General features: G+C 42.4%; 1 protein-coding gene across 9 annotated transcripts in view; it reads left to right on the top strand.

Annotated features, from left to right (window-relative positions):
- Positions 1-16,605, top strand: part of PDE4D (phosphodiesterase 4D) — a 1,060,501-nt gene that overhangs the window by 849,000 nt on the left and 194,896 nt on the right. For all 9 annotated transcript variants that reach the window (XM_075932865.1, XM_075932874.1, XM_075932875.1 and 6 more), the window contains one exon: positions 15,353-15,544. In XM_075932865.1, coding sequence (XP_075788980.1) covers positions 15,353-15,544 — 192 coding nt within the window. The remainder of the gene's footprint in view (positions 1-15,352; positions 15,545-16,605) is intronic.

Here is a 16,605-nt window from a genome sequence, read left to right on the forward strand (position 1 = left end):
CTCCCTCTTCTCTTCCCTCCCACTCTCTGCTCACCCCTTTCAACCAAATCCCTGAACCCAAATGTAGCAAATGACATTTGGGGGAAAAACACCTTCAAAAATTTATTTCTAAAAAAAATGGAGAATGTTTTTCATTTCATGGCAGATTGTGAAGAGTAGACTTGCAGAAGGTACCTAATTAAAAGCACTACATTTAGGATTAGAAAATATCAGTCAAAGATTTTTTAATATGCCCTGACGTTTTTCAGAGTTTTATTTGCAAAAACATTTTAGTAAGGACAAGTCAGCTGTCCTGCTGAAAACAATATTAAATATTATGGAATACATGATGCAGCTGTTCTCTGTGTTACATTTTCTTAATCAACATTTCTAAGCTGACTTTATATTTTAAATATATTCTTAAACCTTCATAAAGTAACCATTACAGATTACCACATATTTAACACATTGAAACAAAGACATTATTTTAAATTAGAGCAGTTAGTATGTTCATAACAAAGTGCATTGCTTTTTAGAAAAAAGTGAACACTAGTTTATTTTGTGTGATCTTCATAACAATAGACATGTTTATAAATTTTCACCGTATATTTATATTAATTGTTTCCAAAGATTTTAAGAATAACAAAGGATTTTATATCTTAGTAAGAAACTGATATTGGTGGAGGGTTCTCTTAAAACTAGTTCATCAAATTGTCAGAAGTAAGGAAATGGAAGCTCATTTGTCCAGCTCTCTGGAAGATAATGAATTTTGTCTCTTTTAAGGGCTCTTCTCAATGGGGTGGAGGAGTACGGGAAGGAATGGAGGGATGTAAGGAGAGTAAGGATGGATAAAAAAGACAGGAAGATGTGTGAAGCAAGGATTTGTACTGTGGTAATTAAAATTAAAATGTGCATTTTGGATAAGGGTAGAATTTTGAAAAAATTACTTAAAAACCTATATGTCTGAAGATCAAAACATTTAAGGCTAAAGCTGAATACTCAGAATGCACATCTAAAAATCTATGCAGGCATTTTTTAGGGGTGTGATTTTTATAATCTTCAGCAACAAAGTAATAAAATATTTAAAGCAAATTTTAAACTAAGGTGATGTAGACAGAGTAATGCACAACTGTCAGTAAATTCAGGATTGGCACTTGTCTGTTACATTACTTCATTACCATTTAATGGCTCTTTTACAGGTTCAGGGTGTGTCTAGACTACATCTCTCTGTCAACAGAGAGATGTAGATTAGGCACATTGAAATTGCTAATGAAGCAGGGATTTAAATATCCGGCACCTCATTCGCATACACATGGCTGCCGCTTTTTTTCAAAACGGAGTTTTTTCGAAAAAACCAATGCGGATCTGTCGAAAATAAAGCCTTTTTTGACAGATCCTGTAAACCTCATTTTTTAAGGAATACAGCATCTATCGAAAAAGGCTTTATTTTCGACAGATCAGCGTTTCAAAAAAAAGTGGCAGCCATGTTTATGCTAATGAAGCACAGGATATTTAAATCCCTGCTTCATTAGCAATTTCGATGTGCTTGATTTGCATCACTCTGTCGGCAGAGGGATGCAGTCTAGACATAGCCTCAGTGTGCCATAGGAGCCTGCAGGAACTATCAGAATAGAGATAGGAAGGGGGTTGAGCACTAAGATGCTGGAAGGGCATTGCCTCCCCTTACTTCTTATACCCTCCACCCATGACAAGTACATGGCACATTCAGTTTGGGGACCCACATTATTGGAAAGATGTTCACAAATTGGAGGCTGTTCATAAGCGTCCAAGAGGGCCGGAGAAACTAATGAGGAAAGAATTAAACTAACATAAATTGGCTAAGCAACAATTAAGGGACTGACCTAATGAAGTTTACAAATATTCATAAGGTGTTAATATCAAATATATCTGAATTAGCAATAATCAAGCCAGTGCATACTGCTTCTTGCCCAACCAGATCATCCATCAACTGCAGTGGTTCACTAGGCAGAGCCAATAAGTCAGCATATTCAAGACCTTGAAACAGAATGGATGTCAGCTCAACACCACCCCCCACAACCATTCTATCCTGATATCAATGATGATAGAACACAGTCTGGCTGAACTCCTGTGTATCTGGCCTTGACTTCAGTGCAGCTTCCCATTATATTATAGAGCTTATCTATCATGCTGCTGTGTGTCCGGAGAGGCCAAGTCTCCTTATCAGATCTCACATACTTGCTGGATGTGCTGCATCACAGGCCTTACAGACTCTGCTGCACTTTGTTCATTAAATTCAGCCATCTTCTCAAAAAGGGATCTCAGGGTAAAGATCCGATCAAGAGTAGAACAACTAGGTTCACAGTTGCACCGAGTATCCCAGCCTTTGCCACAAAATGCATTGTTGATTCAAGACATTAACATGGTTTAGATATTAATCCACATAAGGTCCATGGCCATTACCATCAAACAACCTCCAGCTCCAAATTACAATGGGCTCAGTATTATCTCTTTGAGCAAGATATCAAGCTGGTGGCAACTGTCAAATATTTGTGCGGTGTCAAACACTGAACTGGAGGATGTGGACATATGTACATCAGTAGCTACTGATACATTTCATGCTCTTCAGCCACCTCTGTTGGTGACATTGTGATGTCTAGCTTACTTGTGGATCTATAAAACTGCTGTTATGCCAAATCTATTATATGGAAATGAAATGCCGGTGCTCAAGAAGTCTGAAAAACATTGGATTGAGGATTTTGACTCTTGTTATCTTCCTTCGTATTTCCATATCAAGAGTCAGGACAAGATCAGAAATGAAGATATTTGAACATGAATAGAGCAACTGCCTCATCAGCTCTAAGACACTTTTGATGGCTTTCTTGATATGGGCATATTATTAGAATGGTAAAACAATTAATTCTGAAGTGTGTGTACCAAGGCATGCTTGCTACATGACTGATTATTATGTGAGTGTCAAAACCTGTGGTGGCGTAGCCGGATAGGTTGTAATGGACATACAACCAAACTCCCTTAATCAACCTGCCAGAGATTGGTCTGCGTGATACCCAATTTGCAAGGGCTGTGTCTAGACTACATGGTTCCATCGACGGAGCCATGTAGATGAGGGTTGTAGGCAAAGGGAAATGAAGTGGCGATTTAAATAATCGCCGCTTCATTTAAATTTACATGGCTGCCGCGCTGAGCCGACAAACAGCTGATCAGCTGTTTGTCGGCTCAGCGCGCTAGTCTGGACACTCCCCTGCCGACATCAAAGCCCTTTGTCGGCAGCCGCGTTATTCCTCGTGGGATGAGGTTTACCGGGGCTGCCGGAGGCCGCATCCCTTCAGATAAGTGGTACATGGAGGTGTAACTTAGGAATTATTATATGACATTAAGAAAAAGAAATTTTAAGTGGAATATCAGAAAAATCTTGGCAATGAGACCTTCAAAGCCATGGAATAGTTTTCATGAGGAGGTGGTGAAAGCTCCATTCTTTGAGAATTTGAAAACAAGACTGATTCAAACACTAAACATTTTATTTTAGAGTTGCACTGAATATTCTTATTTTGTTACCATTTTAATGGGATTTCTCCTATTAGAATACAATTAGAAAAAGTTCTGTATTTTTTCTCGTAGGCATTAGTCTCTATTATTCTCAAAATGTTTCCAAAGATAGTAATAGTGAAAGCAAAAATCAAGCCCTGGTGCTAAAATGAAAAAAAAATTACACAAAATGGCCCTTTTTCTTCTTTTTGGAGTCAGGGTGCAGGAAAATCTATCCATGTCATTTTGGGTTCGTTTTCTGAATGGTTGATGTTGAAATTTAAACAAGCAAGTAAATAATGAATTCTACACTATAGTATGATAAATGGAAAAATTCAGATTTGGATCATAGCTTTCATGTTAATATTGCTTTATTGCAGATCATACAGCCTAAGGCTATACAACTGAAGTAGTTGTCATAAACTGAAGAAGTTTTTATAAAATTGTATTGTAGGAAAGTACAAAATATTTAGTTTGGTCACAAACAATGATTTTTGTTTCACGTATGAGGCGGTGGAATAGTATTTCATACTGATGTTTCAAAGCAGATTTTTCTTTAGTATTCACCCATTCATCTTTATCTAACCTTAATTCTTACTGGCAAGAGGGAAGAACCAAAGAAAAAAGTAATAAAAAACTAGACATGGGCACAACTGCATCCCTGGGCATATATCTATGTAAAGACATGGTGTTGAAAAATCATTGCTGGAGAATTAGCATCCAGTTAGTTCAGGTCACATCAGAAGTAATGATTTAACTCAATTGAATAACCGAGAATTTTATTTTATTTTTTCTGATAATGTAGGTTAATCTAGGTAATATCCAGCTGTGGTTCAATGGGACAGATAATTGTTGAGGGTTTCTCTCTTTCTGATGAAAAGAAGAACATTAAAGACTTTCACCTTTATTATTGGACATTGCTGAATGCCCTTTAGGTGCCTATTTTCAGGTCACAAAGATCAACCAAATCCACATGGAAGTCAGTATTTTGGCTCATACATTTTAATGTTAAGGATATTAATAAAAAATTAAGACAAGACCAAAGTAAAATCAATAAATTTGCATAGTGTGCAAATCAAGGCAGAACTTTGAGGCAACTTAAATACGTCATTGGAAACCCACTCTTATTACTAATCAGCGTCTGTTGTTATTAAAAGACAAGCTTCCATTCTTCTCCTTATGTTCTCCCTCCCTACCTTGTGTGCCAAGGATTTGGACATTTCTAGTAAGAATGTTAATTTTATGACTTTGCAGAGATGACTTTTAATGATATGGTGTCACATGAGTTTCTATTTGTGATTTGAATAACTGGGTTATTGTGCTTGGCAAGATTTCTACATCAGCTGAAATGGCATATCCTGCTGAAATAATTAACATCTAAAGACAGCCAGTCAAAATGGTTGTAATAACTAGGAACAAGAATGTGATCAATTCTTTGTCTGGTTGTGTCATCCACAAAACCCCAGCACACATGCACTGTTCAGCCCACACAAGGTCTGATCACAGTAATAGTTCTCAGGTGCTGGGACTACTCACCACTTCCTCCCCTAAGTGACCTGCTGTTCAAAAATGAATGGAGAAAAGGTGAATCCCCTTCCTTCCCAGCTCCATACACTGGCCTTCAGGGCAGGGCCTGTGCTCCAGGGAATGCAACTTGGTGTACGTGGTGCACTCTCTCCATTCTCATGCACACTGGGGGGACTCCAAGAAATATTGTTAGCAACATTCTGAGCCGCATCGTACAGGACAATCAGAGGCTGCCTATCACCCCTAGTTTTTATGGAAAGGGTGAGTGAAAGTTGCACCTTCATTTTCAAAAACCATTATGAAAGTATCAAAAGGATAGCTGTGTTAGCCTGCTTTAGCAAAAACAGCAAGGAGTCCTGTGGCACCTTGAAGAGTAGCTAATTACCTGAGCATACAGTGCCACTGGGGTGCCTCATTGGTTTTTTGGTTGGTTGGTTGGTTGGTTGGTTGGTTTTTTTATGAGTGTTTTTGCAAAATTGTTCAAACAGCTCTAACCTGTCAGTGGTAAAACCTTGGCAGTTGGCAGGGAAATGGTTTGTTAGGACGTGTGTGTGATAGAACTGGGTTCTGATCTATCAAAAGTTTTAAGAGTTTTAAAGTGTTCTTTGTATATTCACATGGCAATTTTTTTGTCACAGTGCTGTGTTCTGCCTGTATATTGACTAGAAGAGTTTGTGGGCATAGATGTGTCTTTTGCAGTGATTACTGAAAGTGCTCAGAGATGTTTCCTTACAAATGAAGAGGTGTGCATGGATGTCCACAAGAGCTCCTCTCCTATCAGGCTGCACATATTGCACAATAGAACATTCTTATGCTGTTTAGAAAATAGCTGAACATATAGTGTAATTCCTTTTAAAAAATTAGGGAATTCTATACAAAACTACATTAAAAGAACATTACGGTTCTTAACTGTAGTACATAACAGTAAAGAAATGACAAATCTAAGGCTGTGTGTATAGATTATGATTTAGTGGTTTATTACATAAGTACATATTATTTGTCTTTGCACAGGGTCTCCGCCTCATTCTCTTTGCATGTTGGAGAGAGAGAATGTGGGAGGCTTGTATACTAAATTGGTCTGGAATCCAGAAAAACCTGTCTTCATTCAGTGCAGAAGCTGTACTGTGTATAAGCAAGACAGTGTGTGTTTCCAAAGGAGGGGAAGAACTCAATGAACTAGAACCAAGGAGGTCTAGGTCTTTTTCTGCCTCTGCACAGACTCCTTATGTGACCCTAAGCAAATTATTTAATCTTACATAGGATAATAACACTTCTCCTTGATGGGGCATTGTGAGAATCAAGAAATTTATTTTTTGTGAGTCACACAGTTATTGTGTGAATGAACACTATGGAAAGGTATATAAATTGTATCTAGTCCAGTCTGAGTGCAGGGTTTGGATGGTATGCAGTGAATGTCACATGGGGACATTCTTCAAAGAGTGAAGAAATATTGAATATGCTTTATCCTTGTACACTGAATGAAGAAGGGTTCTGTGGGAAAAATGTGTGTAATCTAGTCATTAAAAGATTTTTTTAAAATATGTACATATGTATGGCAGAATTAATGTTGGCGCTTCCAAGCTTTGGGATGTTTCTCTTTGGAACCTTAAAGTTCTTTTTTAATATAGATAAGTTTGGTATATCATGCTGTTTGTGCTAGATTCTATAGTCCAGTATAGTCACTTTGCAGTGTGTAACTGATGCAAAATGACCTTACGTTGCCGAAAAAGTCCAATGGAGAATTTCCCCCTTTATAGGAGAACTTTCTGCCAGTGAAAAGATGGCAGAGGCTGATCTTCCACAGTCTTTCCCCCATCTGTCCTATATAATGTGTGTGTGAAAGAGTATTCTGGGGATGGGTATGAGCAGAACAGCGAGGCTATGTGGATGAGGAGAGTTCCATTACATCCATTTCTTCATTTAAATAAGATTTCTGAGAAAGAATGGTGTCTACAGCTGTTTCCCTTAAACTTACTTCAGGGCTGGAGGATAAGGATCAGGGAGCCACTACTGGCTGCTGCAGTCTCTATTTGGGTAGGATAGAAACTCTACCCACCAATTAATTTTAACTGTAGTATGTTAGAAATATGTATAAGATGAAAGAACAAATTAAGCTCATGTGCAAAAGTTCTACATTTATTTGCTCATTATGGACATCTTCTCACTTGGCAGTGATGTGGTCAGTCATACTAATTCATACAAATAAGTGCTTCACCCAGAGACAATATATTTTCTGTTCAGACTAACAAACTCATGCACATATAGTAGTTTAGTGATTTGTGCCTAAAAGGTTTTTTAGTAAATTTTGTATTCCTCAGGAACTAGCAAACTCTACATAAAATTTTAAGTGCTCCAGTGTGATTGGATTTTGTAGTATATCCTCATTTTTAATTTCTCTAACATCATTATGTTAGCTATGATCTTTGAAAAATCATGGAAGACAGGGGAAATACCAGAAGACTGGAAAAGGGCAAATATTGTGCCCATCGATAAAAAGGGGAATAAGAACAACCCAGGAAACTACAGACCGGTCAGTTTAACGTCTGTCCAGGGAAGATAATGGAGCAGGTAATTAAGGAAATCATATGCAAACACTTGGAAGGTAATAAAGTGATAGGGAATAGCCAGCATGGGTTTGTGAAGAACAAGTCATGCCAAACTAATCTGATAGCTTTCTTTGATAGGATAACGAGCCTTGTGGATAAGGGAGAAGCGGTGGATGTCATATACCTTGACTTTAGTAAGGCATTTGATACGGTCTCGCATGATATTCTTATTGATAAACTAGGCAAATATAACAGATAGGGCCACGATAAGGTGGGTGCATAATTGGCTGGATATCCGTAGTCAGAGAGTTGTTGTTAACGGTGCTAAATCCTGCTGGAAAGGGATAACAAGTGGAGTTCCTCAAGGGTCTGTTTTGGGACCCGTACTGTTCAATATCTTCATCAATGATGTAGATATTGGGATAGAGAGCACGCTTATTAAGTTTGCAGATGATACCAAACTGGGTGGGGTTGCAACTTCTTTGGAGGATAGGGACATAATTCAAAATGACCTTAGCAAGTTAGAGAAATGGTCAGAGGTAAACAGGATGAAGTTTAATAAAGAGAAATGCAAAGTGCTCCACTTAGGAAGGAACAATCAGTTCCATACATACTATTCCATGACTGTCTAGGAAGGAGCATGGCGGAAAGGGATCTAGGGGTCATAGTGGACCACAAGTTGAATATGAGTCAACAGTGTGATGCCGTTGCAAAAAAAGCAAATATGAGTCTAGGTTGTATCAACAGGTGTGTTGTAAACAAAACTCGTGAAGTTGTTCTGCTGCTCTACTCTGCACTAGTTAGGCCTCAGCTGGAGTACTGTGTCCAGTTCTGGGCGCCACATTTCAAGAAAGATGTGGAGAAATTGGAAAGGGTACAGAGAAGAGCGACAAGAATGATTAAAGGTTTAGAGAACATGACCTATGAAGCCAGGCTTCATGAACTGGGCTTGTTTAGTTTGGAAAAAAGAAGATTAAGGGGGGACATGATAGCGGTTTTCAAATATCTAAAAGGGTGTCACAAGGAGGAAGGAGAAAATTTGTTCCTCTTGGTTTCTGAGGACAGGACAAGGAGTAATGGGCTTAAAGTGCAGCAAGGAAGGTTTAGATTGGACATTAGGAAAAAATTCCTAACTGTCAGGGTGGTCAAATATTGGAATAAATTGCCAAGGGAGGTGGTGGAATCTCCCTCTCTGGAGATATTTAAGAACAGGTTGGATAGACATCTGTCAGGGATGGTGTAGATGGAGCTTGGTCCTGCCTTGAGGGCGGGGGCTGGACTCGATGACCTCTCGAGGTCCCTTCCAGTCCTATGATTCTGTGATTCTATGATTATCTACCACAGTATGTACCTTACTTATTTTCCATAAATGAACCATCAATCAGCTTTTTTTTCTCATAAAAAACTTATATGAGAGAGTCATTTGGGGCTCTTAAGTACAAGCTCATGGCCTGCCTGATTCATTTGAAGCTCATTCCTTTTTTTAGTTTTGATACCCATCTAGTGGACACAATACAGTATAACAGTGTTAAACTGCAAAGTGAGAAAATTCCTCAGCCATAGTGGATGTCCAGGGCCCGCATCGTGGTGGAGGGGACCTTTGGGCAACTGAAAGCCTGCTTTTGATGCCTCCTCACCCATCTGGACCTCGCCGAGCACAATATACCTCCTGTAGTGGCAGCATGTTCTGTGCTGCACAATTTATGTGAGAGAAAGGGGGAGGCTTTCCTGCCAGACTGGATGGCTGAGGCTGACCGCATGGCTGGCCACTACGCTCAGCCCCGCACCACCGCTGTCCGGGAAGCCCACCGGGGGGGCGTCCGGATCCGGGAAGCCCTGTGGGAGAGCTTCCTGGTGGAGGAGGAGGAGGACTGAACTCTCCCTGCATGCCCCACTGGGGCCTTCTTCCTCCCTCCTGCCCTTCCCTTTTCCCCTTCCTAACCACACTTCCTAATGTCAAATAAAGACACCTGTTTTGGCAAACAGCATCTCTTTTTATTTAACATAAGTGGGGTGAGGGGACGGAGGAGTGAAGGTGGGAGAGGGGAGGGGGAAACCTGGGACGAGGGAGCTGAAAGGGGGTGGAAGGGAGGAAGGGAAAGGAAAGCTCAGGGGTGGGGGTCCGGCTGCCTCTCCCATCTTGCAACACTGCGGGTGAGGAGGCGTCGGGGGGGAATGGGTGTGGAGGTTGGGGCAGAAGGGACGGGGGCTGCGGAGGAAGCAGGAGCAGGAGGAAGCGGGAACCGGCCGAGGAGGCTCTGGAGGTGGCCTCTGAGGGCACGGCCCTGCTCCTCCAGTGCCTCCAAGCTCCGCTGGTGCAGCCGAAGGTCCTCCTGGACCCTGTGGTTCTTGGTGCGGAGCTGGTGATCCAGGAAGCGGAGGTGCCGCCGCTGGTACTCCTTCTGGTTCCTGGCTCTCCTGCTGGCCCGGGCACGGGCGGCTGCTGCAGTTGGGGTGGTGCGCCCTGTAGGCCCAGGTGCTGCGGCTGTGGTGAAACAAGAGCAGCGGTCAATTCTCCCTGGGGCCCAGGTGGGTGAAACCCAGCCCCCCTCTGCAAGGCCAGGGCCCCTGCATGACACCCAGCTGCTGCTCCGTGGTGGGCAATGCCCAGGCGCACGGTCCCTGGGCTCCCTCTCCCCCAGCCCCCCGTACACATAAGGGGAGCATGATGGTACTCACATGTGGAGGTCTCCCCGGCCTTGGACAACACAGGCGAGCGTCTCAGTGGGGTGCCTCGGGGGTCCTGGGACCTGGGCAGGCTGCCGGCAGGCTCCTAGCTCTCGGCGTCCTCCTCCTCCTCCTCGGTGTCAGGGAGTGGTCCCTCTGCCCCGGCGTCAATCACCACCCGGGGGGCAGGGATGGCATGAGCCCCCAGGATGCAGTCCAGAGCCAGAAAGTGGGGGCAGGCCTCCGGGTTGGCCCCTGGCAGGCAGGCCTGGGAGTAGGACTGCCGCAGGGATTTATCTTGCAGCGGACCTGCTCCCTGCTGCGGTGGTGGCCTCTGGCGGCCAGGCTGGCAGCCATGCGGCCGTAGAGTGCCACGTTCCTGTGGCTAGTGCAGAGATCGTGGACATTGGAGGCTTCCCCCCAAACCTGGATGAGGTCCACGATCTCCGCACTAGACCACGTGGGCGCCCTCCTCTTGCATCCCTGGGCAGGCTCCTGGGAGCCGCCAGGCTGGTCCTGGGAAGAGGGGGAGGGCTGGGGGTCATTGGGTGGCTGGTTCATGGGGTGTCTGGTGCAGGATCTGCTGGCACGGTGCTGGCAGCCTTGCAACTGGCACAAACACTGTAGCCAGCCCGTGCCCCTTTAAGGGCTCCGGGGCCGGGAGGGGGGCAGGAGATTGCCTGGTGTTGGCCAGAGTGGCCAGCAGGGCAAGCAGGGAAGGGCTAGCCTCCCACTAGTTCGAAATAAAGGGCTACACAGCCCTTAATTCGAACTAGTAAGTTCGAACTAGGCGTTAGTCCTCGTGAAATGAGGTTTACCTAGTTCGAACTAAGCGCTCCGCTAGTTCAAATTAAGTTCGAACTAGCGGAGCGCTAGTGTAGCACCTATCAAAGTTAATTTGAACAAACGTCCATTACTTCGAATTAACTTTGTAGAGTAGACATACCCTAAGTCGGAACTGGTACATATTGTAGGGGAAACTCTAGCCAAACATTTCTCCAGAGCTCAGTTTTATTCTCCCACACCTCACTTCCCTCAGTCCTTTATTCTCAAGCTGAGGTATCTGCTGAGAAAAGCCACTCCGCGTCTTTCTGGTCTGCTGGGGGAAGCAGCTAGTGCGGGGTTGCCTCACCCCGTTTGTAAGTAGGGATCCGATGTAAGTCGGATCCATGTAACCCGGGGACAGCCTGTATTTAGAAGTATCTTCAGTGTGCTTCAAGTGAAGTTGCTCCAAACTCTGTCTGCTAGAACTCAAATGTAAGCCTTTCAATTATGTTTTAAGATACAGCCAATAAATGACTTTGGTTATATACCTGGTTTTATGGTGCTTTTGGGTTCACTATTAAGTGATGTTTTTGCACTGGGATATATTCAGACAAGATTGAACCAGTGGAACTCTATTTATTGTGATTATCTTTGGCCAAAATTGTCAGGCCTGACTGCCAAACTGCCCGATTTTTCAGATGTGTGAGCATAAGCATCTCCCACGGACTTCAGCAGCATAGGGCATATTTAGTTCTTTATTGTAAGAGAACAACAAACTTCTAAAGCTCATTTCCTTCCCCCCACCAGAAGTTGCCATTCTAAAGACTCAAACAGATACAGTATGAATTAAAAATAAACCCAGCAACACAGACAACCTGTAGGGGGAATTTTATGTATACACATGCAGGACATATGAGTTTTTAGGAGTGGGAGAGTGTTTGGTGAATATCGACTGGAATGCCCTTTCAAGTACATGGAGAGCATAGAAAAAATTAATGGAGACTAGAATGTGGCAAAAAAAGTAGGGGAAGGATTTGAGGAAACTAGTGATCAAAATCAGGTTGCAGGAGAAAATAAGGACAGAGATGAAGTCAGGAACTGGATGGGTAACATGTTTTAAATGTGAGAATGAAAAGCTTGAATTGAATATGAAAGAATAGGGTGCCAATGCACTTATTTCAGAAGAGGACCAAGAAGAATAACATAGATAACCATAGGGCTTTAAATGCTATGCTTATTTCCTAAATTATAGAGCACAGCTAATTTGAAATTTGGAAATTCTGTGTGCCTTGTAAGAAGATGGTGTTCCTAGTCACAGGAAACATACTCAGATATGAGCAGAAGGAGTTGAAATTTAAAGACAAAGTTTCAGGAAAGCAGGCATATCAGGACATTACCAATAATCCAATCAGTGAACTGTGCTGAAAACATCTCCTGAGTGATTGTTGAATACCATGCACTGAATAATTTTTTGGAAATTTATTTTCCTTTCCTGTATTCAAACCATTTGTGAGAGATGGCATATGAGGTGATAAGACATTCAAGCGAAATCCAGAAAGAAGACAGCAGAATGACAAGGAAGAATGATAAACTGAGGAGAGGATAAAAGTAAAATAAATAAGCTCATAACTTATGAGGCTTTTGTATACTCTCTTCATGCAATACAGACCTATCTCCAGAGAAGGGATTGTTGAGAACTGAGAGATAATGAGAGGGATGTTCTCCTTTCCTCCAAGTGCTATGTTTTAAAATCCTTTTTTAAATGAATTTGTTCCTTTACTAAGCAGTGTCATCTCTATTTTGGATGTTACTATCTCTCCTCCCTGCCCAAAATATTCTGATGGATCATCAATTTGTCCACTCTCTCTCCCCTCCCAACTTCTTTCTTTCTTTCTTTCTTTACTGGCTACTTGAAAGAGTACCCAGTAATGTTAAGGGGACTCATTGTGCTAGGTACTATAAACACAGTGTAGTGGACAGTCTCTGCCATAACTGATAGATAAATCAGATCTGACACAGCCAATTCAGAGTGAATATTTAATATTTAACCCATCCTCTCTAAGAGTACGTTTACACTACAGTGCTAATTCGAACTAATTTAGTGGAAGGCTGGAGAGGGATGGCACGAGACAAATGGCTTGGTCACTGTCTTCGGTCCATCCCCTCCAGGGTCCCTAGGGTTGGCCGCTGTCAGCAGACAGGCTACTGGACTAGATGGACCTTTGGTCTGACCCAGTACGGTCATTGTAAGCTCAGGGCTCAGGGTCGGGGGTCTCAGTGGACTCCCTTGATTTTCATGCACACCTGCTCCTGGGTGGCCAGGCTGGCAGCTCTCCTACCCTAGCCGGCCACTTTCCTGTGCCTAGTGTGGAGGTCGTGGACGAGGTCCACGATGTCTGCACTAACCCAGGTGGGTGCCCGCCTCTTGCGGTCCCGGGCAAGCTCCCGGGAGCCGCCAGCCTGGTCCCGGGAAGAGGGGGAGGGCTGGGGGGCATCGGGTGGGTGGCTCGATCCGTGCCAGGTGCAGGGTCTGCTGGCTGGGTACTGGCAGGCTTGCACCTGGCACGGGCACCGTAGCCAGCCCGTGCCCCTTTAAGGGCTCCGGGGCCGGGAGGGGGGCAGACGAGTTTCCCTGGTGTTGGCCAGAGTGGCCACCAGGGAAAGCTGGGGAGGGCTAGCCTCCCACTAGTTCGAATTAAGGGTCTACACAGCCCTTAATTCGAACTAGTAAGTTTGAACTAGGCTTAATCCTCATGGAATGAGGATTACCTAGTTCGAACTAAGCGCTCCGTTAGTTCGAATTAAGTTCGAACTAACGGAGCGCTAGTGTAGCGCATATGAAAGTTAGTTCAAACTAACGTCCGTTAGTTCGAACTAACTTTGTAGTGTAGACATACCCTTAATCACTTCAATGCAGCAGACCTTAGCAGCATTCTATAAGAATCAACGTTAACCTTCAAGACTTGCAGTTCAGCGGGTCCATGCCAAGTAAATAGTGCAGCACCCATAGTACTGCAAGTATGTTTTCTGTTATGGAGCACTGAAAATAAAATTGCTTATTCCTGTAGAGGCACAAACCACCAGAGTAGCAGGTAGCTCCTGCAGAGCCTCTCCAGAAGACTGTACCCCATCCTAGAAGATGCAGCGCTGACCTTGAGGTCCACATAGTCATCACCTGCAGACTTGATTAATGTAACTCATTCTATCTAGAAACTCAGCTATGTGTTCCACAAAAACTCCTCCATCTGGCACAGCATGCAGTGGTTAGGATGCTAAGCAACACAGGTTGCCATGAGCACATCATTCTGATGCTGTGCATGCTGAACTAGCTCTCCTTTGATTACAGAGCCCAGTTCAAGGCTTTTTCTTCTGAGTTGTCAAATCCCTTTGTAGATTTGGTGTTAGCTACCTGAAAAAACACTTTTCCCTTTTCTCTGTGACCATGACTTCTTGTGCTCCTTGGGAACAATTAAATTGTTGACTAGCAGACAGAGCTTTATCAGGAGCTGAATCTAAATAATGGAACTCACTACCTAAAGAAATAAGAATGGCCACCGATCTTACCGTGATTAGCAATAAATGCAAAAATAATGTCTTTGATGCATCATTACAATAAGTAGTACCCCAATACAATCACACACTTTAATTCCATTCAAACGTTATATTCCTACCTACTGGGAATGAAAATAGGACAAGTGTTGTTGTTTTAATATTTGAGCAGTTGTCCATATAAGAAGATAAATAGGAATCATATCCCTTGGAGTGGGAGACAAGGTACATAACCATGAGGGAGGGGGAGCAAGGAGGAGGAAAGCTTCTGGACCGACTCTGACTCCCTGGTGCTGATGTGTTCCTGGGGCAAAGGACTGAGTAACTTATTGAAAACCACCTTCCCTCTCTGTTCCCACAGTGGTACCTCATACAGTTGACCATTGTAGCAGCTCTTGGGCATGTTTTTACTCTGCTTTGTGTCTCTGCTCTTACAGAACACATTTCAGCTGTGAAAGCACATACACTACGTTCATGGTGACATCAGTGGACACCCCATGTCCCAGGAAACATGTAGTCTTTTGTAACCTTAACAGTGATTTGTTTCCCCCATCCTTTTCCCCGCTTGTTCTTTCTTTGGATATCAGCAATTCCATGGTATAGTTCCAGTGACACCTGATACTGATTTTTCTGTGGCATTAATCAACTGTAGATTTTCCCACTATTAACAAAAGATTTTAACTAGTGAAAAATGTATTAGAGGTATTGGATTTTATATCTGCATTTGTTATTTTCAGAACTCTTGAGATGGTAGCATAAATCTTTTTTTCACCCTTTCCCCCTCTTTCTTACAGTTTTGATGTGGACAATGGCACCTCATCGGGACGGAGTCCCTTGGATCCCATGACAAGCCCTGGGTCAGGGCTAATTCTGCAGGCTAACTTTGTTCATAGTCAACGTAGAGAGTCTTTCCTCTACCGGTCAGACAGCGACTATGACCTTTCTCCAAAGTCCATGTCCAGGAACTCTTCCATTGCCAGCGACATGTAAGTATTTAAAAAAGAAAAGAAATTGCCCATTTTAGCTATCTTTTCACCCTATGTTAACAACAAGCCCAGGCAAAATGGTGTATTACATTTTTGGCACCATAAATCAGCTCCTTCAAAATTCAAAAACAACAATCGTTAATTAAATCAATACAATAAATACAAATGGTGTTTTTCGTCCTATGGGCCCACCTAACAATTGAAAATAAACGTGGGCATTTTTGCTCAGTTTTCCTAGCTTATAATTGTGGTGTTCAAATCAAGGCTGCATTTGGAAGAATTCTGGAAAAATCAGTTAGGTTTAATCTTCAAGATGAACAGCTGTAGCTCAAGAATATAGAGCCTCTGACAAGCTGGTAAGCTCTTTTCTGCCAAAAAGTGCATTTTTTCTTTCTTTCCTAAATGAAAAAGGTAAAGGGGGGAAAGGTGACTAAGAGGAGGGGATAAATGCAAACTTCTAAAACTAGCATCATCACTAGCATCATCAAGTCAAAAAATCAAGCCTGTGATGTATGGGAATTCGAAAAGTTAAGATAACAATTGTTGCCATATTGTGTACTTTGCCATTTTGCAATTTATTATATTCTTGTCTTTTGGTTAAATATAAACATCAATGTTTCTGTGTCAAACATGTATATCACAAAATATATAGGATATACAATTTAACAGAGAAAATCCCTAGAACTCTCTGACTCTTGAGTGCTTGATTTCTCAACTTCAGTGGTGCATTAACTCTAGCTTTATGTAATTCACAAAATGTACTTATGTATGTACAGGGGGAAAATATATTGCCTTTAAAAGTTTAGAGAGATCTGTTTTCCATTACACATTAGCATAAGTTGGAGGTTTTAAGATAGTACTTTGGATTTCAAAGATAGCAAGTGACAGAAAAAACTAAAGAAATATTAATGTGCAGCACAGTTTGTAGTGTTATGAACAGATATAACCAATAGATGGCAATGTTGAAGTATTAAATGCATGATCTTTTAAAATAGATTGTTTAATTGATTTGAAGTATCCTAATGGCTAAGCGCCCCAGTTATTGACCAGGACCCCACTAT

The sequence above is a fragment of the Pelodiscus sinensis genome, chromosome 6 (assembly GCF_049634645.1).
Source record: "Pelodiscus sinensis isolate JC-2024 chromosome 6, ASM4963464v1, whole genome shotgun sequence".
Classification (NCBI taxonomy): Eukaryota; Metazoa; Chordata; order Testudines; family Trionychidae; genus Pelodiscus; species Pelodiscus sinensis.